This window comes from Protomyctophum parallelum (assembly GCF_964188405.1).
Source record: "Protomyctophum parallelum genome assembly, chromosome: 6".
Lineage (NCBI taxonomy): Eukaryota > Metazoa > Chordata > Actinopteri > Myctophiformes > Myctophidae > Protomyctophum > Protomyctophum parallelum.
This window is the reverse complement of record NC_139701.1, coordinates 53,728,763-53,745,366: the sequence shown is the minus strand read 5'-3', so window position 1 is coordinate 53,745,366 and position 16,604 is coordinate 53,728,763. Positions and strand designations below refer to the sequence as shown.

The 16,604-nt window shown below is 44.3% G+C and overlaps 1 protein-coding gene across 1 annotated transcript in view; it reads right to left on the bottom strand.

The window, feature by feature from the left end:
• Positions 1 to 4,485: 4,485 nt before the first annotated feature.
• Positions 4,486 to 16,604, bottom strand: part of LOC310860091 (receptor-type tyrosine-protein phosphatase S-like) — a gene marked incomplete at both ends in the record, with an annotated part of 36,155 nt that continues 24,036 nt past the window's right edge. Inside the window, 6 exons of the mRNA XM_083766853.1 lie at positions 4,486 to 4,512; positions 8,577 to 8,712; positions 9,319 to 9,473; positions 9,918 to 10,043; positions 12,241 to 12,367; positions 15,236 to 15,414. Of these exons, the coding sequence (XP_083622979.1) occupies positions 4,486 to 4,512; positions 8,577 to 8,712; positions 9,319 to 9,473; positions 9,918 to 10,043; positions 12,241 to 12,367; positions 15,236 to 15,414 (750 nt within the window). The remainder of the gene's footprint in view (positions 4,513 to 8,576; positions 8,713 to 9,318; positions 9,474 to 9,917; positions 10,044 to 12,240; positions 12,368 to 15,235; positions 15,415 to 16,604) is intronic.

The following is a 16,604-nucleotide window of genomic DNA, read 5'->3' as shown; positions in this document are numbered from 1 at the left end:
ATTAAAATCAAACACAACAGAAAGGGGGTTACCACTGCCATGGGCCGTCACCTGGTACCAAACGGGGTCCCCAGCACCAGTCCTGCAAAGGGGATCACAGAACAGCAGTTAGGGACTCATAGTAAAACCTTTATTTATATAGCACCTTTCAAAACAAGGTTACAAAGTGCTTTACAGAAAAACATAAAATCAAATGCAGTGCACACCATAAACAACAGTTGACAATAATAAAAATAAAGAACAGGCAATGAACAGAAATGCAGTAGGACATAAGAACAATAGGGAATGTTAAAAAAAACGTTTAGGTGTTAAAAGCAGCTTTATAAAAATGAGTTTTTAGGAGGGATTTGAAGCGGGGGACGGATTCTGCGAGGGGGAGGGCATTCCAGAGAGTTGGGGCTCTGAATGCAAAGGCCCGGTCACCTTTAGTTCTCAACTTGGAAGCTGGGACTACCAAGAGCGCCTTTTCTGAGGACCTTAAGGTGCGCTGTGGGACATAGGGCTTGAGTAGGTCAGCTATATGTAGGATGGGGCCAGATCAGAGATGGACTTAAAAGTTAATAATAGGATTTTAAAATCAATTCTAAAAGTGATTGGGAGCCAATGCAGGGATGCCAGGATTGGTGAGATGTGGTCGTATTTCTTTGTACCGGTCAGGACTCGGGCTGCGGCATTCTGAACTAGTTGTAAACGTTGGATGGATTTGTTGGAAAGACAAGAGTACAGGGAGTTGCAATAATCGAGACGTGAATAAATGAATGCATGGATTACTTAGTTAAGTCAGGGGTGGATAGGAAGGGTTTGATTTTGACAATGTTTCTGAGGTGGTAGAATGATAGTTGAATTACTTTTTTTACATGGGCTTCAAAATTGAGGTCGGGGTCAAGGATAACACCAAGGTTTCTCACGGAGGGCTTTACATTTGGAGTAAGAGAGCCCAGGTTTTGCACTAACATAGCTCTGTCTTGGGGTGGACCAAAAATGAGAACTTCGGATTTAGAGTCATTTAGCTGTAGAAAATTGATTGACATCCAGTTCTTTATGTCTGTGAGGCATGCATGGAGTTTTTGTATGCTGGAGGGGTCTTTAGGATTGATGGGGAGATACAATTGGGTGTCGTCGGCATAGAAGTGAAATTGAATGTTATGGCTGCGGATGATGTCGCCGAGGGGGAGCATGTATAATGAAAAGAGGATGGGGCCTAGGATGGAGCCTTGGGGGACGCTAGAGGGGGGCATTCAAAGTACATCATTTAACCTAGCCTACTAAAAGTAGCTTGCAGTCTGTTATGGGCACAACACAAAAAACAGACAGAATAAACCAAAATAATAACAAAACGATGATGACCCTGGCTATAAAGCCTGCATTTGTAGACGAGGCTACCAAGGGTGGACCACATTATCATTATACATATTTGTCTCTCTCAAATAGCAAGGCTTCATTCCATCTCATGGGAGCCCAGGCAGTGGATGGGAAGGAGTGCTGTAGACAGAATACTCTCTTTTATTGTTGGCACAGCATAAGCTATAGAAAAACAGCAGAGTTGTCATTCACTGGCCCTGCAATAACAACCGGCCATGTTAGCCCACTTATTCGATAATACAATAAATCCAGAAAGACAGAGGACAGAGAAATGCAACGTTAACATACCACATCTGCGAGGCAGAGTAGCACACTACACATTGACGGGCGACGGGCAACAGCAGCAGAAGCACACTGAAACATTCCGGTGCTGCCACACTTCACTTAAAAATACAAAATTCGTATTTGTATCTCAAATACATTTCTCAGACCAGTATTTGTATTTTGTATTTAGATAATATTTTTGACCCAGTATTTGTATTTTGTATAACAAAATATCTCTGCGCGCAGCGTGGGTCAAGTCTCTCTAGGTGCCTTTCCATTAAGCCTTTGCGAAAATAGGAAGCATATTATGTTCATTAAAGGAGCATTCAGTGATTTGGGGGATTTGGAAAAGCAAAGTTACCTGGTCCTCCCCGGTAACAAGATGTGCACATGCACGCACTACAGTGGGAGGGACACGCGGCAGGCCAACAGCACGTGCACCATGGCTCAGGGTTGCGGTGGCGGTGGCTCAGGGGTAGAGTGCCTGGATGGTAACCGTAAGGTTGCCAGTTCGAACCCGGGCTCCCCCAGAGTTACTGTCGAAGTGTCCTTGAGCAAGACACTGAACCCCTAATTGCTCCCGATGTGCTAGTTGGTGCCTTGCATGGTTTCCGCTGCCATCGGTGTATGAATGTGTGTGTGAATGGGTAAATGTAATGCACAATCTCTGTAAAGCGCCTTGGATAAAGGCGCTATATAAATGCACCGTTTACCGTTTACCAAGGCCCGCCACCGCTCGATCGTGATTGGAGGAAGGCCCTTTCTATCCTGATTGGATGAAGGCTGGGCCAGTGGGCCACCAAAACGAAACCGGTATTTTGACCCCAGGGGTTAACTGGGGACAGGGAGGAACTCCTTATATGGTCAGCACACTCTATAGTAGGGAGGATTATCAAAAAAAGAAAGAAAAATAAGTGATATTTGAATTAAATGAAATCACGGAATATACCTTTAAGTTGAAAAAAGAAAAGCGAATTGTCGGTCGTTTCCATCCACTGATAATGCGAATCATGGGAGAAACAAAATAAGTTCATGAAATAAGCAATAGGTGGCACTATTTTGCCAGTAAAGTGAGGCACACCTTATTTTTCTTTTTGACATTATTTTAGGCTATACAAAAATATTATACACGGACTGACTGGTTGCCATTTTCTCTACAAGTCCTTTATGCTGTGCAGAGGCTGTAAAACTAATGCTGGTAAGACTAGAATCACTATAGATTGTAGCCTAAATATTAAATTAATTCCCTGACTTTCTATTGGACATTCAACTATTAGGCTATAATAGTTGAATGAACTATTATAACTATATTATAACTATAAATAATAGCCTATAATACATATGTTTTTCCCCGACAGGCAGCTCTAGCAGTCTAGCACTTTGTTTCGGCTACCTGGTTTTGGACCAGGGCTGGACCAGGTCTAATCTATGTGATTAGTGATAAGCTAACTACAACATGGTTGTAAAACGTATTGATGCTTTCACGGAACCGGCGGCCATCTTTTTGAGTGTTGCGATCCAATTTTTAGGGTTCTGAACCAATTCATTTTCAGCAGGAAGGCTCTGAACCCCCAGTTGGAAAAGGGGCCTCTGTGTGGTTGACCCTCAGGAGAAGTCTCTCTGTTTTCATGACCTTTTGATCCTCAGGAGAAGGACAGACTTCAACAGCGCTGATGGAAGTCCAGGTTCCATTGATCTCCAAGCAGAGCTGCATGGATGTCTATGAAGGACGAATGGACGACGGCATGATCTGTGCAGGACACATGGAGGGAGGAGCTTGCACAGTGAGTGTGCGCATGTGTGTGTGTGTGTGTGTGTGTGTGTGTGTGTGTGTGTGTGTGTGTGTGTGTGTGTGTGTGTTTGTGTTTGTGTGTGCGTGCGTGCGTGCGTGCGTGCCAAGGTTATAATAGTTATAATAGTTAACTAATCCTATCTATCTATCAAAGCTAACGAAATAACAAAAACAAAAATAAAAAAGAAATCCTTTGTTAACCAAAAAAAAAAAAAAAAATCTTGCTCTGACCATTTTTAATCCTGCACCTGACAAATAAGACAATTAAACTAATGAAAAAACTTTAAGCGTAACAAAAATGAAAACTAATAGAAACTACCATGGCACTCGTCCGACCGCTCAGTATTCCGACCCCTGACCATAACTGCACGTTTTTTACATGAAATTTACCCGAATATGGGGGGAATGGACCCGCTCCCAACCCGAACCCGTTTTTCGGCCGCGCCGGTCAAAATCCCCTGGGCCGGTCAGAAAAGCCCTTCCTACGTCACTGCCCAGAATTATATGTAATTGGCCACAGACCACAATTTCAATATGTTGTTCAAGGGACCCCCAGAAGCAAAGATTCAAGTAAAGTAAGAGTAAGAAGCTCGTATAGTGTGGCACTCTGTTTTTTTATTTGGTTTGTTTAAAACAATGGTTTAAAGTGGTTAAAAGCTAAAAGTGACACAGATGCGTTCCCGTCATTAACATCCATACTGGCTGTGTGTTTTTATAGGGTGACTCAGTCAGACTGAAGTGTTTATCATCCATCCTGGTTGTGTGTTCTTCACAGGGTGATTCAGGAGGGCCTCTGCAGTGTGAACAGGATGGGCTTCACTACGTAGCTGGTGTGGTGAGCTGGGGATGTGCTCAGAAGAACAGGCCTGGTGTCCACGCCAACGTCCACAACTATGTGGACTGGATTAACCAAACCATGGCTGGCGATGATGATGATGGTGATCAAGTTGATCGTGAATGATTGATACACATACATACATGCACGCACCCATACACATACATGCACATGCACACACACGCACACACCCGCACACTTACACACACACACATAGTGACACACGCAGCTTTCAGACAAACTCTCCAGACTGGACAAACTGTTTTAAATAGCACACACATTGAACGTGCATTTAGTGCATGTGCATAGACACCCCATAAATATAGCATCCCATTTTCTCCGTACTTTGCTTTCAGTGATTTTTTTTCCTGTTGGTCATGATTTGGTCATTGATGTCCTATTGTCCTTGAATAAACTCTACATTAGAACTAAAGGACGCGCCTGGACCCTCTCTGTTTAAAACCAGCCTGGCATATACGCACATATTATCAACACTCAATAGACTACACGATTTTGTGGACCCATATATTATGGGTCCACTTGGCTTCCATGTGTACACTCTTAGAGATATGGGCCTGCAAAGGCTCATGCATAGTCTGGATTTTCGGTGGTGAGGTGACCACCGAACTACAACATGACGTCACGAGCCACGGTGAAGAGCAAACCACCGCCACCACTCCAGCCCTTCTCTCTGTTTTTACTCACCACCGCTCAACGTTATTTCAGCTCCGGTGGTCAGCTCACCACCGAAGCGGTTGTCACCTCACCACCGAAAATCCAGACTATGAATAGGCCTTAAGGGTCTCTTTGGAAATCCCTCAAGGACCCCAGAGGGTCCCTGGACCCCACTTTGAGAACCTACTCTGACGTATTCAATGAATGCAAAAACAGACCGAGCTAGCAATGCTAATTGTAGTCCTTTTTTTTTTTTGAGGGGCGCCCTATGCCCAGCTTTGTCTATGCGTGGCATTCACACTTAAGCCTCTCTAATTGATCCAGAATGAAACAGCTCGCTTGGTCTTCAACCAGCCAAGAGTCAGCCAAATCCACCTAGCCCATAGCACTTGCCATAGCACTTGCCCTAGCCTAGCATAATACAGTACATAATGAAAACGGATCTGACTGAGGGGCTGCCATTGTGCAGCCTCTAGCTTTTCACCAGAGGAGAAAAACTGCATTTCTTTTTTAATCCAAAATGAGTTAATAATAGCACAAGCAGACTCTTTACATACTAGAGCATGTCTGAGATAAATGCCAGAGCTGAAATCGACATGTAAATTTGAAATAAATGCTTAAACATGTAGCTAGGTGTAATGTTAGTGTCCGCAGAAGTGAATGAACCTTCCAGGCCTGTTTTCTCAGCTTGTTGTTTCTCTGCAATACATTACACTTTATATACTGCCATATATTTCCAAAACTGGTGGATCAAACTGAACAACCAAATATGCCAATCTGAAGCTATGATTCCCTGATTTCATATCACATGAACAAACGCGGGGGGGGGGGGGGGGGGGGGATCCAATGACTTACTGTTTGCAAAGGTGAGTCACATAAAATTTAAAATAGGCTATTCTTTTGCTCTCATGTGAACATGGTGGATTTAGCTGCAAGCTCTTTTCCAGCCGTAGTTCTCGCACGCAAAAACACTACCTAAAAAAATAATAGCAAGTAGCTAACTAAAAGCCTGACTACCTATACTAGAAAGTCTACCACCTTAAATAGAAACACAATAGAGCATCGCAGTCCCTCCCCCTTTCAGAACGACGAGTGGCCCAGGAAATGAAATGCGTAAATAAGTATTTATTTAAAGACGGTTACGCCGCGGACAAAGCCAACTCGGATCGTGACAAATCATGACAATGAACACAATGTTTTGGGCCGATCAAATAATTTATAAGAAGAAAAAAATATATCAGCGATCCGGTTTGATATCAATACAAAAGCTTATCTGGCATAGCGGTTGCCGGTTAGTTTCTAATTGGCGGAACGTTCCGGCACGAGCAGTTCATTGGTTAAGTATGGCCGGTTTGCCTGGTGGCTGGTGATGGGTGGTGATCCACCTGAACTGGAGCCACACCCACAGCTGTTGTTGTATGATAAAGGGGGAGGGGTTAGGAAAGGGTATGATATTGTGACGTCACTATATCATTTTTTTCCCATTGTAAATACATTGCACATAACAACCACACCAAGTGGTCTACTGAAGTACTGTCACCTCATAAACACATGAAAAACTGGGAAAAATAAAAAAAATTGTGCAAGCAAGTGTTTATAGCCTAATTATAAATAACAGGTCACCAGCTCAGTCTATGAACTTTAATGTTTATTTAGGGTACTTAAGATGTATTTTTTTGCCAGCCAAGTCTATAGACTTTAATGTTTGTTTTGGGCAGTAAATGACAACGTAAGACGCCATCTGGCTGATATAAATACACTGCCCTCGCTGCGCACCTCACTTCTCACAAGTGTGATTTTCTTATGTTAGTACAAATACCAGTGGCGACTGGTGTATTTTCACCCAAAAAGTAAGCCAAAATGTGCACACACACTACTTTATTTTGATAAATTAAATTGCTTTTCGATTTAGGCCATGGCCTAGTAGTAATGCATTTGTGCAATTGACTTTTGATAATAATGACAAGCTGCTGTATAGAGGGTATGCGCGTGACATCTATAACAAAAAACATTGCATGGATGCACCTGGGACGTATCCTCAGTGATGTATCCCAATGTCATCAGGGTTTCGGGTCTCTCGAACATCATACCCCTCACACGATCAGTCCCATTAGGGAAAGACCAAGGCCACACAATCCGTTGGAACTACTCCAGAACTACTCTGCCAGGGCTGGGAGGTGACATCATCATCATCGACTTTCTGGCCTTGACAGCCCATACATTCTAATCTAAAAGTAGTGTTGCTTAATCGCTAAGCGTGTTGGAACTTTGGACTCACAAAACAAATATGTCACTATCTAGACTAGACTATGGTCTAAATAATGTTAGTTATACTAAATTATTTTGAGTCCCTATACCTTTTGTTTCCTACATTTTGTTTTTCATTATTATTGTCTCCACCAGGCCGAAGGCCTAGGGGGAGAGTATGTTTTGCACTCCGTCCGTCCGTCCGTCCGTGTGTCCGTGTGTGTGTGTGTCCGTCCGTCCGTCCGTCCGTGTGTCCGTGAGCAGCTAATCTCGGCCACCGTTAACCCGGTCGATGCCAAATTTTGCACACACACTCCCTGGATGCCAACGATGAACCTCTGCCCCAAACTTTCCAGAACGGCCTGTTATAGCGCCACCAAGAGGCCGCTTTGTGCAAAACAAGTTTTTGCACAGTACACCTACAGATTTTGTCCAAACATCACGCAAATTCGTACACAGTCTCTCTAGAGCCATTCAACGAAACCGGTCTTTCAGATTTCCAGAACGGCCTGTTATAGCGCCACCAGGAGGCCGCTCCAGGAGGCCGCTTTGTGCAAAACAGGTTTTTGCACAGTACACCTACAGATTTTGTCCAAACATCACGCAAATTGGTACACAGTCTCTCTAGAGCCATTCAACGAAACCAGTCTTTCAGATTTCCAGAACGGCCTGTTATAGCGCCACCAGGAGGCCGCTTTGTGCAAAACAAGTTTTTGCACAGTACACCTACAGATTTTGTCCAAACATCACGCAAATTGGTACACAGTCTCTCTAGAGCCATTCAACGAAACCAGTCTTTCAGATTTCTCAGACTCCATCCTGATTGGTTAAGATTGGCTTCCAAAGTTCACAGGAGTGCTCAGTTTCAAACAAAATGCTGCAAATCATGAACACATCGCGTGATTTCCGTGAAATTGTGCACCCACATTCCCACTAGGCAGAGGACGAAATGCCACATGAACAATTTCATCTCAGCCTCAAGGTGGCGCTATAACTGGCCGAAAAGTGTTTTTACCTCTAACTGCACGGATCTGTGGATAACTTTGTATGCCAACTCCCTAGAGGCCAAGGAAAAACCTTTGCCTGGAATTCTTCACATCTGCTCATCCTGGTGGAGACCTGTGCCCAGTAGGGCACTTTTTCTAGTTTAAGTTTGAGTCAGTAATTTCATGAAGAAATCAAAGACAAATCAAAGCAATTCCATGAATTAAAATGCTTAAGAAGTAGTGAAAATAGCGACAAGCTCAGAACGTGGCGCAAAGCGCTGCGTTGTGAGCTTGTAGATTGGCTATTGTCACTAGTTTGGGTGCCCTAGGGAAACATTATAGTTTTCTTTTGGGTAACTAGAGCATTGATTTCTCGTGACACGTGAGATGGTGCTGCATGATGATGGTACAGTACCTCTGTCTGCACCATGGCAGGTCTCTGGGTTCGCAGCATTTTGACGGTCTGGAAGAGATCCACCACGCCCTCGTAGCGCATCCTCTCCAACACGATGCTCAATGTGATGAACACACCCGTCCTCCCCACACCAGCACTGGGGAAATGGCACGCACGCACGCGCACACGCGCACACACACACACACACACACACACACACACACAGTCCGTGGTTACATTTTTGCCGTAGCCCTTGCCCTAGCCTCGACGACCTTACAGCAGTCGTATGCAAATAAGCCTCAATTTATGTAGCCTACTTTAGATTGCATTTTATGCAAACACAGAGCATTAAGAGCGTCTGCTAAATGCCTAAATTCTACATTGAATTCAATTAAATGTAAGCAATCTTTTAGCATTTTGCCATTTTGAACCCTTGAACACTAAACTCAATTCTCTAAAGAGCAAACTCAATTGTCAATTGTAATCCTGAACGTGAACATCAAACTATTAGAGGAGTAATCCTAGCCCCAACGTGACTGTTTTATGCATTGTAGCCATAGTTACAATGCCAATACCTTTTAATGCCATGACAGACCTTTCTCTTATGGGGACCATAAGTTTGTCAGGTTTTAACTATCCTTGTGAGGATGTAGATATGTATGCATGCACGCACACGCACACAGACACACACACACACACACACACACACACAGACACACACACACACACACACACACACACACACACACACACATGCAGTTACCTGCAGTGCACAGTGATAGGTCCATCTTGGCCAAACTGTTCCTTTGTTTTATGAACTTGTCCGATGAAGTCGATGAAGCCCTCCCCCGTCTTGGGGACGCCCTGCTCAGGCCAGTCAGTGAACTGGAACTGTCGGATTGTTCTGGACTGCCCATCCTGAGGGGCGCAAAGGGAAACAACAATGGGTCTCATTCACAGAGCCGCTCGTAAAGTTCTACTAACGTGGGATCCACAAAGGGAAACAACAACTATGGGTCTCATTCACAGAGCCGCTCGTAAAGTTCTACTAACGTGGGATCCACAAAAGGGTTCTTACAAGATGATGAACCCAACCTGTCGGGATCAATTAGGTCATCCATCTGTTTGTAAATCAAATGACCACATGAGCCCAATGTGGCCATTTGAGTCTTTTACTGGACATATTTTCAGATGGGGTCGGCGGCCAATTAGATATAATTTTTGGGGTCCTTGACATGAAATACTGAGAACCACTGATATATAATCATAGGTATTTCAGAAAACTGTAAGGATTTTGAAGGCCTAAATTAACACGAACTTGATTTAGTAGTGCGGTAAAATAATCCAAACGATGAGACGTACCCTGGTGTCGGTGACCTTGAACTCTCTCAGGATGTACTGAGGCATGTTGTATTCAGCCATGGGATCCACCACAAAGTACTGGTAGCGTGCAGAGCGCTCCGCGGGCCAGTACTGATGACACTTCTCCTGCAAAATGCCAAACAAAAAAACAACAACCCACAAAATAATACATCAATCATAGTATTACATTGCACAGCGGTTTTTATTATTATCGTATTTATTATTATTATTATTATTATTATTATTATTATTATTAGTAGTAGTAGTATTATTATTATTATTTATATTTATACTTCATCGTATTTATTATTATTATTATTATTATTATTATTATTATTTATATATATTTAGGGCCCAGTTGGGCCCAGTAGTACCCAGTAGGGCCAGTAGGACCCAGTAGGACCCAGTAGGGCCCGGTAGTACCCAGTAGGGCCCAGTTAGGGCCCAGTAGGACCCATTAGGGCCAGTAGGACCCAGTAGGACCCAGTAAGTACCCCAATTGCATTGCACACACACACACACACACACACACACACACACACACACACACACACACACACACACACACACACACACTCCTCGAAGGAAGGAAGCAAGGAAGGAAACAAGGAAGGAAGGAATGTGTGTGTGTGTGTGTGTGTGTGTGTGTGTGTGTGTGTGTGTGTGTGTGTGTGTGTGTGTGTGTGTGTGTGTGTGTGTGTGTGTGTGTGTGTGTGTGTGTGTGTGTGTGTGTAGGCCCAGTAGGGCCAGTAGGGCCCAGTTAGGGCCCAGTAGGGCCCAGTAGGGGCCAGTAGAGCCCAGTTAGGGCCCAGTAGGGCCAGTAGGGCCCAGTAGGACCCATTAGGGCCCATTAGGGCCAGTAGGGCCCAGTAGGACCCATTAGGGCCAGTAGGACCCAGTAAGTACCCCAATTGCATTGCACACACACACACACACACACACACACACACACACACACACACACACACACACACACACACACACACACACACACACACACACACACACACACACACACACTCCTTCCTTCCTTCCTTCCTTCCACCTTCCTTCCTTTCTCCCTCCTTCGTAGGGCCCTAACTGGGCCCTACTGTGTCCTACTGGGCCCTACTGGGTCCTACTGGGCCCAACTGGGTTCTACTGGGCCTACTGGGCCCTAACTGGGCCCTAACTGGGCTCTACTGGGCACTACCGGGCCCTACTGGGCCCTAACTGGGCTCTACTGGGCCCTACTGGGCCTTACTGGGCCCTACTGGGCCCTACTGGGCCTACACACACACACACACACACACACACACACACACACACACACACACACACACACACACACACACTCCTTCCTTCCTTGCTTGGGGTGTCTAACCTAAGGGGTACCTGTCTAACCTATGGTTTGTCGGACTATCGCCGGAACTTCTGTCTGTCTAATGTCGTGTCGAACTGTTGGAGTAAAAAGACGGTATTTCAGACAATAGTCCGAAACTGTCGGACCATTGTCCTGTCGGCTAAAAGAGTGTCGGAAAAAAGACATGCACCCGTTTACGCTCTAACCAGTAGGCCGAGTGCTTCAACGTCGATCACTCTCTGCTGATTTCTTATCGTCTGCACCTTTGTTAAATTGACGCACACACGTACACACAAACACACACTCCTCTCTCTCTCTGTCGCTCTAATTAATTCATCTCATGTCGCGCAGCTGCGTCTAGATTCTCCCGGCGGATCCTGCCGGGAGCTGCCTATGCCATAGAAAGCATAGGCTAAATGACCACAGGCTAAATGACAGTTGACTAGTATGTCTAAACTAAAGCCTATACCCCAAGTCGGACTGTTGAGGTAAAAAGCGGGTATTTCGAACTATTGTCCGACTAATGTCGGACTATAGGTATGTCGGAAAAGCGTGCGCACCCTCGTGTGTGCGTGTATTCGTGTTTGTTTCACTAACCCGGGCGCTTCAACGTCGATCACTCTCTGCTGATTTCTTATCGTCTGCACCTTTGTTAAATTGACGCACACACGTACACACAAACACACACTCCTCTCTCTCTCTGTCGCTCTAATTAATTCATCTCATGTCGCGCAGCTGCGTCTAGATTCTCCCGGCGGATCCTGCCGGGAGCTGCCTATGCCATAGAAAGCATAGGCTAAATGACCACAGGCTAAATGACAGTTGACTAGTATGTCTAAACTAAAGCCTATACCCCAAGTCGGACTGTTGAGGTAAAAAGCGGGTATTTCGAACTATTGTCCGACTAATGTCGGACTATAGGTATGTCGGAAAAGCGTGCGCACCCTCGTGTGTGCGTGTATTCGTGTTTGTTTCACTAACCCGGCCCATCTCTCGTAGTTTGGTCAGCATCACCACTATGGTAGAGTTGTGCTCCCACAGCATTCTCCAGAAGTCCTCTGTTGTCTCTGCCAGTGGACCCTGGCTCGCCAGGTAGGCTTTCTGTTGCCTGGGGGAAAAGCAATCAAAACAACAACTTGAATCATGAATCACTTTCAAACATGACCTTTCTGATTCGATGTTGACAGCAAATTTCTGTTTAGATTTTGACAGCACATTTTGATTTAGTTTTAGTCACATCGCAATTGACTGAAATGTTTTAGTCTTAGTTTAGTTGCTTGGGTATTATTTACTTTTTTTTGTTTTTGTTTTTGTCAGTGAATAAAGTAGTAGTAGTCGCCGAGTCGGCGAACATTTTTCAACTAAATCAATGCTGCATCATCATAGGCAGAGATTTTACACAAAATGTCACGTCATGAACACATACATGTCCATGTATTTGCCAGAGAATAACTGTGTTTACTTTATCTAACTATAAATGCACCAGTTCTCTGTGTGTACGTCTGTACGTCTGTAATCCACGTAACTCGAGAACTGTTCGCCCCACCGACTATCAAATTCTACACACGTGTTCCACACCACCACAGGGAGTGCAGTGCCCGATGTCAAGTTGGTCGGACCCACGGTTGTGCATAACCGCCCCAAAAAGGACTCTGCCCGGGCTGTGGACCGGGCCCCTGCCCAGGGTCCATAAATGGAGCTGGCCTGTTCTGACCTCACAACACTCCATATTTGGGCATGCCTTACACAGAACTCTATAAGCTGGCCTGTTCTGACATCCCAACACTCCATATTTGGGCATGGCTGACACAGAACTACATATATACGGTATAGGAATAAAGGGACACAGAGAGACACATACAGAAATCTGACATCATTCTGAGTCGGGCATAAAAGGGACATTGAATCGTATCGTCAACCATGTATCCATTAATAAAATGTGCCCATCGTTTATAGCACCTGGAGCACTTTTACAGACGGACCGGATGTTGTTGTGAATGTCTGTGTAGCAGCTAACAATAGCCACAACACTATCGATGCGATCGACAACAATGGGAGGTAAGATAAAAATCTAATGAGACTAGCGACTAAACAGCGGGGGCCCGTCAAACACATATTCAGATCGAGAGTTATTAACGTTTTAAGATTTCCGTTCTCATCGGCTAAATAGGCAGGGAACATTTTCGATGACATGTCAGTGTTGTGCAACACCGAGGATTGCGCAACAAGCGCTCCTAGGCTGTAGAGCGATGCGACCGGTTTTGATATCACTAAGTACCATGACGGAAATCTACGTCATGGGCCCTTAAACTGTTAAATTGTATCTTTACACCCCTAGTCGGGACCCATTTGTGGGTCACAGACACATTGTTATGGGTCCCCTTAAAAATCAAAAAACATTCCCCAAAAAAGCTAAACCTTTCATGGATTAATTAACAACAAAATCTAAAGATTTATTTTTATTTTTCGTGTCAGTAATGGAAAATCTAATCTAAGTATTATGTTATACTTTAGCTATTAAGATAGCAGATCTACAAACTCATAGTGCGGCACCGAGTGCCGTGCAACGAGCTTGTAGATCTGCTATTTTTGAAGAATCGTAAAAATGTGGTGCAAATCTTTGAATATTCTTTCAGAGCGAACATTTTTAAATCAAATCTTTGCAATAGTTTGAAAACATAGAAATAGACATAGAAAGATAGGTTTATCAGAAATGTTCAGATTTAGAAGATATTTTGTAGAAACGGCCTCAGGTCTAAATGGGTTAACAGATGTCGTATCACACAACACAGCCACTAGAGGGAACTGTTTCACCATGCATCATAATAATACCGGTGCACAACTATATGCATAATGCACGCACACACGCACGCACGCACGGAATACAGATTTTACCTTTTTTACAGATGTCCCCTATTCCTATATCCAGCTTTTAGTGTATGTTCACAAACTTTGTCCTACACAAACATTAGATTGATCAATTCCCATTGTCAAATGAATGGAGAATGTATGTCATAGTGTCTGAGCAAACCGGCATAGTGTCTATTTTACGTCATGATGATGTACGATGATAAGAGCGGCCCTCGATGAAAAGAGCGCCCCTAACTCCCCCCCCCGTTTGAAAGATGATGTGCTCCGAGAAGAACACCTTTCTAATACACAGCAGCCATATTGGAAACTCTCTTCCTTATGTCCTTCACAGGTTTTCCCTTTTCTTTTTTTTAACGTATTTTTGAGTGGTACAACCACTCCTATATAGACAGGGCTAAGTGGTGCGCCAGTGCGCATGCGTCGTCAAAATTCATTATGCGCTGTCAATCAAGCGCCGGGAAGCGCTTCTGCGTACCAACAGCTGGGGCCGCCCAGAATGATTATTATGGCAGAATACTAGTACATTCTGTGGCGAGAGCATTTCCCACTGACTGCCACTCAAAGTAGGTACTACTGGCCAATCACAGCACGTCTTGCACAAGTGCACTGGCCATTGTGGCTAATCACACCGCGTCCTTACTCAAGCGAGGGAGGATTCCATGCTTCTGCTCATTGCTGGGAGGAGGAGGGTGGTTGACAGGAGGAGGATAGGAGTTTATTACTGGTGTTGTCATCGCCGTAGTGGAATTACACCTGTATCCTGTTCTAACTCTGGTGTTGTCATTGCCGTAGTAGAATTCTCACCTGTATCCTATCTAACTCTGGTGTTGTCATTGCCGTAGTAGAATTCTCACCTGTATCCTGTTCTAACTCTGGTGTTGTCATTGCCGTAGTGGAATTACACCTGTATCCTGTTCAAACTCTGGTGTTGTCATCGCCGTAGTGGAATTACACCTGTATCCTGTTCTAACTCTGGTGTTGTCATCGCCGTAGTGGAATTACACCTGTATCCTGTTCTAACTCTGGTGTTGTCATTGCCGTAGTGGAATTACACCTGTATCCTGTTCTAACTCTGGTGTTGTCATTGCCGTAGTGGAATTCTCACCTGTATCCGTCAATGAAGCTGGCGTTGATGTAGTCGGAGCCCTCCACGCCTCTGATTGGCTGCAGGCAAACGCGGCTGGACTCGAAAGGCATGATGTTGACCAGGCGGTTCTTGAACTGGTTGCACGGCAGGTTGGCACTGATGAATCTTGAGGTATGTGCTTTAGTGTTGGCCAGTTTCTGAGGATGTAAATCACAGGCACGTCTTGAATTTATCTCCGCCGATCACTTGACATCTTCTGATACTTCCGTGACTGTGGAGAGCAAAGGTCCATTCCTCAGTGGATGTATCATCTATGAAGGTTAAAAAACAAATTGAGCCCCCATGTACCTCGCCAAAAACGGCCATAGCCGTCATCACAAATGTGGTGAGGTCAGCATATGGCCATTTTCAGCACAAGGAGTGTTTTTTGTGAAAAACTAATGCTTGGAATGGATTCAAAATCATGAAAACATTTTAGGTAATTTTGCCTTATTGTGCCTTAACAGGTTGTCTATGGTGGCCATATGGATTTGGGGCTCATGAATTTTCCCCGCATTTTTGTGAAGTACATGGGGGCTCGATTTGTCTTTTAAAGATGGAGTGCCACAATTTTTGTATTTTTCCATGTGTCTATGAGGTGACAATACTTCAACCCCCTGGAGTCGTTTTTATGTGCAATGGTGTATTAACTTTGTATTTAGGGTTTCTTCCTGGAGGCTGAACCCTTGACAGTCAAACGGGCCAATGAGATAAACAGTAAAATAGTGACATCACACTATCAGCCCCTCCCCTAACCCCTCCCCCTTTACATCAAAAAGTTCTTCCTCCTTATATTAATAATAATAATGATCATGTTTTAGGGTGGAAGAAAATTGTGGCACTCCATCTTTAACATTCATAGATGATACATCCACTGCGAAACGTACCTTTGCTCTCTGCGGTCATGGAAGTATCAGTATGTGCTAAACAGAACAGACATTGTCATTTATCTTTGTTTCAGCTAGATAGATAGTCTCTACACCTCCCATCACCCCCCAGCTGGTCATCTTTGAGCAGGCCACCATTGGACGGGTTAAGAAAATTGTGTCTGACCTCTCCTATGTACTATACCAGGGGTTTTCAACCGGTGGTCCGCGGCCCCCTGGTGGTCCGCGGAGGTACTGCTGGTGGTCCGCAGCCAGGCATTCAGAAATGTTGTATTTTTGACTTTTTTTCTTTACTTTTTTTTTACCTTTCTAATATATATATAAAACTTATTTGCACTATTTTTACTTGTTTGTGAATAATAATAATAACTTAAGTCGAATCTAACATTACAATTCAAAAAGTCAAGTGCTCAACGTGTCAAATAAACTAAAAAAAACCTGACGGAGCCATCAGCTGCTGC